Source organism: Serpula lacrymans (genome assembly GCF_000218685.1).
Source record: "Serpula lacrymans var. lacrymans S7.9 unplaced genomic scaffold SERLAscaffold_1, whole genome shotgun sequence".
NCBI classification, from domain to species: domain Eukaryota; kingdom Fungi; phylum Basidiomycota; class Agaricomycetes; order Boletales; family Serpulaceae; genus Serpula; species Serpula lacrymans.
In genome coordinates this window covers 1,238,495-1,247,591 of record NW_006763290.1, presented here as the reverse complement: position 1 = coordinate 1,247,591, position 9,097 = coordinate 1,238,495, and the positions used below count along the sequence as shown (strand labels likewise).

The following is a 9,097-nucleotide window of genomic DNA, read 5'->3' as shown; positions in this document are numbered from 1 at the left end:
TGTTGGACGTCTGATGGAGTGAGACAAGTTTATCAAATAACTCCTTGGAGCTGATGAGGTCTCCAGTCCTCATTAGGAGGGCATCAGAGATGTGGTCCTGGATGATTCCATGTGCCTTCTCATCCTTAAGTATCCAGGTGATCTCAGGATCCTCCGAGGAGGTAGGTTTTCCTGGTGAGGGCTTAAGCTCCTCTCCAGTAACAACCTGGAGAACATTTTCCCGACGTAGCTTTGAGATGATCCGGAGTTTCCATATCTGAAAATTGTTGGGTCCAGTGAGAACTGGACATGCGGATGTATCGTGTGCTGTGGTCATGGTTCCGAGGTTGCCGTGTCAAATACAAATTATTTCCTGCATAGCTTTTGTGCACCAGGGCTCATAACCTAATAATTCTATGTGAAACTCAGCCGCTGCCCAAAAGGCTATAAAAACGACTGTATTATTTACCTATGTGAAACTATAATAGATGTTAGTTCAAGGTGATCTCTAATAAATGTAATGTAACATACCTCAGCCGCTGCCCAAGAGGTTATAGAAATGACTGAGGTATTCCTATACTAAACCCCCTACTACTTATAGCCGGAGGTGCTACTCGCTATAGTATAATGACTCCTAGGAGAACAATGGTGACTCCATGGAGTGGTGGCTATGCTCCATGGAGAACAATGGCTGCTTCGGCAGAGACTGGGTTTATCCGGTTTTGTCATATCTGCCAATAGACAGTTTGATTAGGCTTCTAGAAAACAAGATGCCAGTGCAAGGCTTCAATGGCATCCTGGATGAGCTTTTGCTCGCCGGGTTCCTTACCATTGACCAGCTTCTTATTTTACAGGTTGAAGCTCAGAGCACAATGGGAGACATGGGTATAGCAAAGGCCAGTATTTTGAGGTCCTACGCAACGCAATGCATAATGCCAGTTTTCAGATTGAAAGGTGAGGGGGATAAAATGGCAATCAATCTTGACGAGGTTGAAAGTGAGGTTAGAGATGAGATTGAGATCAAATATGAGGATAGTGCTGAGGTAATTGAGATAGAAGATGAGGTTTCCGGTTGGGGATAATATGAGGATGAGTATGGGAGCACTTCAGGTGTGAGTGACTTGTGATAACAAGCAACCTGCAAAGGATAAGTGAGACACTATAGTAGACCTGACCTTTTAAATATTGCTAGCCAATTTTTCTTCTATAATAGTAGAGAGCTGGTAGTATGCCCACTTTAATTATGCAATGTACTCGTTGTGTCTAAACCAGCCATAAATCTTCTCTGGTGTGATTGTTGAATAAATAGCCTGCTAGATTAAAGCATATGGGTCGCACAAGGGGCCTTTGGTTTCCCCAAGTACGTAGTCACAATTATTCCACAGCTAGGCCTTGACTGCAAAAATGCTTCTTCAATGGGGTTGAGGTCTGGTGAATAGGACAGCAGATACAATAGATGCATTCCCCTGGTACATAACATGTCAGTAAGGAACAAATTTAAGCAAAATATGCTTACCGCTCTTCCACAAGTTCTGAGATTCCAGGGATCTTGTATTTGGCCGAGTGTTCCTTCAATGAATTCCAAGAAAGCATCACCTGTAAATGGACGGTCAAGGACTTCAAGGTGGATGACACCATCCAAGGCAATCACCAGTAATATTGAGTATCTTTTTCCACGGACCAAAAAGTCCCTTCGGTGAGCATAACCCCCATGTGGTGCCCATGTATATGGCCGGCATAAGGTTATGCAATTGAAGTGTGTTTTGTCGGCAAACACCAATTAGTCTGCCTAAAAGTGGTCACTGACCAACATTTTGTAGAGAGCACAATCATCTTCATCACGCTCGCAAGCAGGATGGGTCACCTGACACCAATGTTTTCTCAGTAGAAGTTATTAATACATCAGATGTAATAATTACCTTTTTTATTGTAAAACCCCATCTTTTCAAAGCTCAGAATTGTCATGAAGGAGGCTTGCACTCCACACACTTCTTGCAGCTGTTCCTGTAACTCACTTATCATCATATCAGGCTGCCTTTCTATGCAGCCCTCTAAGAACTACTTGTAGATTAATACTCAGACCCTGTGAAGATGGTAAAAAAAAACTCACCATCACATTGGGACTAGACAGTTTCCTAGGTCTTCCTGGGCAAACCAGTATTCTCTCAAGCTCTCCAGTTTGTTGGTATGTTTGTTGGATCCTCCTCACAGTCCTCATCCCTAGGTAACATAATATTTGACGGTTGGGAATAACATGTTGATGGAGATCAAGGGCAATGGCCTTGCATTCTTTGTGGATGTGGCACCTCATGTTGTACTCAAGGTTATACTCTGAGAGCCTACATGCCGCTCATCGGCACTGTGAAAAATTTCACACTCCGTCCAACCCCACTGTATGTGTAATTTCACATACCGGTTTATTGATCTGAATTCAGCTGTACACCGCTAATATTGTCTCACATTTTACCTATGATTGACAAAAGTACTAAGTCATTTATCAGCAGTAAGCCTGGTTAGACCCTTGGTCCGGGGTTCACTGACTAATTAAATCAAACCTCAATAATATGTTGTGGCACAATCATTTATGGGGGCATTAGATCCAAGGTCTGTGAGAGGTGTTTGGGTGGTATTGGGGATGTATGGTTGTCATCTATATAATATTTACAGTCTTGATTGTACCGTGGCTAAGTTTGTAGCATCTCTTAAATGTTCAATATAGATGTTTTTTGGACCTCAAACAAACCATGCGTAGACATTGATCAGAACATCACCATAAGTATACTTGTAATTCCACATTAACAACCTCAAATTTAAGCACAAAAGATGCATCAAGGACACAATATATTGCAAATCCATCAGAACATTCACAGTGATGAAGTCATTTTTAACGGCTACATGATAAGAATACGAGAGGATGAATGACTAAATACCCGCAGAAACTACATGGCCATCAAAAACTAAAGCAACTATGTCTTGGAATTTATCCCAAATTGCACCCCTGGTTGATATGTAGTCCATATCATTAGCAACTGACCTGCTTCTCCTCTCTGCATGAGCTAACGCACCCTTCTACACTATCCAGCCCTCCAAAAAAAATCCTTTGGGAGAAATTTTTGGGCTCCAGTGAGCCCATTTGCCGCAAGGAAACTTGGGATAGGCAGCAATATACTGTAGGCCATCCAGAAAACCTCTTGACCCCAAGTCCACTCCAGGGACTGTCTCATGTTCATGAGCTATCCAGCACTGTGTGTCGTAAGGATTGTAGCTGGACTGCAGAGGTAAGAATGACAGGGGGATGCTTAGCTCACATGTTTCCTGTCAATCCTTCAGCGCAAAATTAACAGGAAGTATGTGCTGATACATACCTCTTGATTTTTGGAGAAGACTGACATTAAACTTTTCTCCCCATACTTGAAATCCACAGGCCCCTCCTTTATCACAGGTGTGATGCCAGCACAGTCTGGCAGTAGTGTAATTGTTACCTTCAATGGCTGGATTACATATTTTTTGTCAACACCACCATTCATGAGAGGAAAAACTCATAACCTCTCCAAAGGAAATCCTTGAAGTTGGAACTGATCCTTCAAAAATAATTGCCACATTCAACGGGCGCAATCTATTCCTGGTGCCCCAGTCCCTGTTAGTGACCTGAGGATATAAAATAGTAGAAGTGACTGTTGCCATTGAGTTGGTGAGTTGGAGGGAAAACGGACAAGTGTGGGAAGTTGAACACCAACACTAGGGTAGCTGTGTTGCTTACACTGGCATCTGTTGAATAACCAAGTCCTGAGGCCTGTAGCTAAAGCTTGATGCAAAGGCAAACATGTTTTGATCATGTGGTGTCTTCACCTTCTCTCTATTGCAATTCTCCCTCGCCATACAATAAACCTCACTCTCCCACTGACCCCCAAGACCAGCCATCTGATCTTCCACTTCTATTTCATGATTTATGGGGATCAAATGCTGGCTCCCAAACTTTCAGGCTACAGCCTGGAGTCAACATCTACTAGGCCTATGCAAATCCTTAAGCAAGGGCAATAGTACTTTTTCATGCTGTTTGTGTCCTGCCACTGAAGAACTAGGGATTGAAGGCAATGACAACAATTTTGGCATTGAATATCCAGGTAGGGCAAACTTTATCTGATTCACGTCTGAACTCATTGCTTTATAGATATACCTGAGAACTTGTTTGAAACATCACAAAGTGATGTTCATTCCAGCTCACCTACTTATCCATGGCCATCTCTAGCGGTACATTTGTTATTTTACCTTTTTTCTCTTATCAAAACTATGCCAATTTTACCCACATGTTTGCGACTGAGTTTCAATTCACTGCAACTTTGATTTTCACAACCTCAGCAAAAGGCCATCTTATCCTGGGTAAATGAATTGCTGGTGCACAATGTTCCAATGCTCTACGTGTTGAAAAAATGCCAAGAAAAAATTTGCAACCTGGTAGGCAACCCCACCAAAAAGTGACAAATTATGACACTTGTTTATAGTATGAGAAAACATGCATTGGCCAGGGCTTGAACCTGGGACTCCAGCTTTCATGGTCTGGTGCTTTACCAACTAAGCTACCAAGGCGTACTTGGAAAGCATACTGATTGGTTGCATGCCCAGAAGGTCCAGAATCACTGTACACGGGTGCAGATCCCATTGTGTTGTGATAAAAAGAAGACTACCAATTCTGGCAATATTTTCTATCAGAATTCAGTGGGTAAAGCAATTGCAAAGGTAGGTATTCTTTTATTATATGTGTCAGCAAATTTAATTCTACCCCATACTTTGCAGGACTATTCTAACCTGATAATTAGATACGCAATGCAAGACTATCCTGAAGAAGGCGATGGTACCATGTCTCAGGTCCATCAATGTTACTTAACCTCCCTCCCGTCCTCGCTGTACCTTCTATCCTTGTCAATGGCAAGATATACTTTGTTGACGAACTCCTGCAACAAATCAATGGCACCTACTTTATCCCCAAAAAACTTTTTCAGTCTTGAGCTGAGGAGGGTAACAAGATTCTAGCCATTGGCCACTCTGTGATGCCATCTGAGGTACACCTGCTTTGATCCTGATTACTGACAACAAATTACTGACAGATCTTTACCAAATGTAGGGCCGGTTTTATGTTGATCCAGAGAGGGTTATAGCACCTACATCTACATTTATGCAGACATTTGTCAAAATACAGGCTGACCCATTGGAATTTTCAGGCTTTACAGGTAAGCTTTCCCTACTAACAATTTTTTCAATCTTCTAACTTGAATGCTGCTTAGATCCATCTGCACACTTTGCCACTCAAATGCCTAACCCTCTTCACACCAAATCAGGTGGCTGGTTGGTGCTCACAGTTTCACTGATTGTCTTCATGGATGACATGTCGGGAAATGTTTCAAAGCAATAGAATAAGCATCACATAGTGTATATTCAAAGTAGGTCTTTTATTTCTGTGTTTTTCTTTTGCTTTGTAACTTTGTTTCTACAGTGTGGAGCTACTTGGACTCCTCAAGAGACACGCAATGAAATTCTGCAGCAAGTTGACATTTCACTCAAGTCAGGTGGAACCGAGAAAGTGAAAAATGCAGGTACAAACTCTGGCATATGCGATAGTACTAGTGCATCAATTGTTCAACAACTGCTTGCCCAGTGCAAGCAGTTGCAAAAGCGCGAAGCCGGAAAACCTGCTTTACCTGAATCTGAAGTGTGCCAGCGACTGGAACAGGAACTTGAAACATTACTGCGCGGTTCTATGCTTGACAACAATATAAACCCATTGTTAGGCATGCCAGCTGTGGTTATCCATCAAGACACTCCCACAGAGATTTTGCACACCGTACTGTTAGGGGTAGTAAAGAATTTTTGGGGACAAATAGTCTGGCTGCTTGATAAGTCCCACTTGCTAACTACTTTGCAGACACAGCTTGAATCCATCAGCAAGAATGGCCTTAATTCAGTACAACTTGAGGCAGAATACATCTATTGTTTCAAGGGCAGTCTCATTGGCAAACATTTCAAAAATCTGGCCCAGGTAATGCCGTATATTACATATGACCTAGTTTCTCAAGATGTCTTGGACGCTTAGAGTGTCATTGGCAACTTGGTAGTACTTTTGTGGCACACAAAAATAGATCACACCAAGAAGTATTTGATGAGTCCCATTACAGTTTAATTGAAGGCTTGAACACAGACACTTACACAAAAAATCATAGGCTCAACTCTCGTGAACCATCAAAGAGTTCTTAAATATCACAGTGAAATGCACACCAAGCATTCTGATCACAAAACCAAATTTTCGTTTTCTCCTTCACTTACCAGCCTTCATATGCAGATTTGGTCCCACTTTACTCTTCTCAATTGAATGATACAAATTATTCAACCACATATTCCGCCTTTCTTCAGTTTACAGCAACCGCAAAGCTCCTAGTGTTACAATCTCTATTGGACATTTAAGGACTACTCATTTCTTTTTACTCATCGGTTATACCATCGGACCGATGACTCATTTCCTTCACATACATTTCCATTCCTCTCGCATTCACAGTACCTATTATAGTACTTAGTCCTCAACAGACGGACCTGCCCTAGATAGGACCTAACTCCTATCACCGATTCCTTTCCCTTATAAATACCATGTAACAGCAGTAGTATTTTCTAATACAATTCTACGCAGTTTACGCTTACAAAGCTAGACTCCTAAGATCAGACTTCTATTCAGAAGAAGACCAACTCCCGTTGGAAAACCTCCACCCAGAACTATGTTCTCGAACTTGTCTTCGGATAAGTCTCTTTACAAACCTCGGCGAACCCTCAGACTTTGTTAAGCACTTTGTGCGTAACACCTAGCCAAGGTAGCTGCCAATCCTTTGCATCATAAGACGCCATCAAACACATTGCTACAGGGGGGTACTGGTGTGACTCTGCAACTGGAAACTTGCTTAGTGCAGGTCATGTGATAACAAACTACATTGCTAACCACCCAGAGCAACAACGGCTATTGAGTCTTCATTCAAATACCAAGAAGGTAGCTGGTTCAGCCAGGTTAATTACAACAGCACCAGGCAAGATGCCCGGGAGTATCCCCTGGCAATCAACACGCTCGTCGAATATTTACATCAACACAGCAAGCATAGCTGACTTTTGTCACACCCAAAATTGATGAAAAAGCCTGAAAGTAGTTAAAATATTTGATTGTACTTTGGACCTACAAGATTTTGTGAGAATAATTTATTTTTGTTAACATATTTCTATTTTTCCACACAAAACATAGTATTCATGGAAATATGTCAACCAAGATACATCATTCTCACAAAATCTTGTAGGTCCAAAATATAATCAAATATGTTAACTACTTCCAAGCTTTTTCATTAATTGTGGGTGTGACAAAATTTGGTTATGCTTGCTGTGCAAGTACTAATGTAGTGCCAACCTAGTGCCCCTGTCAATCAACCTAGGTTGTTGAAGGCATTAACATTTATTGCACAGAATAGAAACAAAGCAAAACTTGGGAGCCACATAGTCATCTCCTCGTTGTCTAATGGAGCCAACCCCCGTGTTGGCAAAGTAGAAGAGATTCTTGTAACTGAGAAGAAGTCCAGAGTGTCCGCTTATATAGCTGTTACTTATCTAGAGTTCCAGCCCTCTGTACACACCAAACTTCAAATACATATCCTGCGGATTACAGATGCACAGAATTTTCTAACTGCTGAAGTAAGTTCATTGTGATCCTCGCTACTACATATTACACCGACCACCGGGAAGAACTTTGTGGTTACAGTTAATGTTCTCCATGATTGTATTACTGCAAATTGTAGCAAGACTGCCATGGTGCCTGTGCGTTAAGAATACAGCGAGACCACAAAAATTACCCAAGTGGTCGTGCACAAGCAATTTAATCAATGTTTTCTAAATATTTACTCACTACATGATTACAGACACATTTATTTGGTAGTTCCCTCTCAAATTTGCGCCAAAACACCTCAGGTAAACAATGTTGAAGAGGCCCAACTTAATGCAGCAAAGTTTATACATGAAAAGAAGGCTGCTCAAGGTGTTGAAGAGCAAGACACAATTGGCTCTCTTGAAAGCCAAGGAGTTGTAATACCAACACCAGCCTTTGATTGTATGCCAAGTAGACGAGAAACTAAAAAGGAAATAGTAAGAGCAATAGTTATGCAGTGCCCATCTCTCCACAGCTCAATTTGCCATTCCAGCCCAGGCCCTCAAACATTCAGCTCTTGTCTCCATTGACACCACAACCTGTCCCACCTCCTCACCAGAATAACCATAGTCACAATCTGTATCCTCTCCCAACTTTTTTGCAGTGTCCTAGCCCATCTCACTACCATGATCGTAGTTATGATTCTTTGCCCATCCAGAACTCTACGCCAGGTTCTGGTCCATCTCAGTTCTTGCACTACCATCATCATCTTCCTTCTGTACCAAATTCACCTCTACAACCGAGTCATCTACACTACCAGCATCATCTCAATGCATATCCGGGACTGCATTTAACACTACAACATAGAATTTCTCATTTTCTGCATCATCAGCTGCCTGCATTAAATCCCTATCCACACAGTGACCAGTCCCAAACAACTTCACTCCATTCATATTTGCCATTCCAGCCTATGCCCCGTCCTTAATATCACAACTCCAGCTAATGTTCACATGTTTCACCCTATGAAGTATTATTTCTCTTATTTTTTAGGGGCTTCACAAGATGAATGCTTTGCTTGCTTCTGTGTTTGCGGAGACATGGAACTTGAAGTGTATCACTTATGTCTGAGTTTTGCCCAACCCTTTTGAAGCTTTTTTGCTTGCCATTGTCCTCTGAGCTTGCTGTGTCACTGATTTTTTCTGGTATGGCAGGTCAATTGTTTTTGCTTGCACAATTCAAGCGTCAACAGGTCACAGATGGGCTTGCAAAAAGAGGGGGGAGTTGAGTTCTCCTCCAGACTCCCCATCAAACTTGGGCGACAACCTTTCACTGAGCCCTCCAAGGACTCCTGGGGGATTCCCAACTTGTTTGACTTGTCCCCATTTGACTCAGCAGATGAGTTCAATCCAACCAGCATTAAGTGTCTCGAAGGGCTGGGAGTGGAGCTAAGCAAAA

The 9,097-nt window shown here is 42.0% G+C and overlaps 2 protein-coding genes across 2 annotated transcripts; one reads left to right on the top strand and one right to left on the bottom strand.

The window, feature by feature from the left end:
• Positions 1-1,297: 1,297 nt before the first annotated feature.
• On the bottom strand, positions 1,298-1,759 carry SERLADRAFT_344974 (uncharacterized protein; the record flags this gene model as incomplete). The annotated part of the gene is made up of 1 exon (XM_007312151.1): positions 1,298-1,759. A coding segment is annotated over one exon (462 nt), but the record flags the coding sequence as incomplete, so codon positions are not given.
• Positions 1,760-4,803: 3,044 nt separating this feature from the next.
• Positions 4,804-6,154, top strand: SERLADRAFT_404552 (uncharacterized protein; the record flags this gene model as incomplete). The annotated part of the gene is made up of 5 exons (XM_007312150.1): positions 4,804-4,845; positions 5,102-5,207; positions 5,262-5,326; positions 5,471-6,013; positions 6,068-6,154. 5 exons carry the CDS (start codon positions 4,804-4,806, stop codon positions 6,152-6,154), a joined length of 843 nt encoding a protein of 280 aa, XP_007312212.1.
• Positions 6,155-9,097: the final 2,943 nt, after the last annotated feature.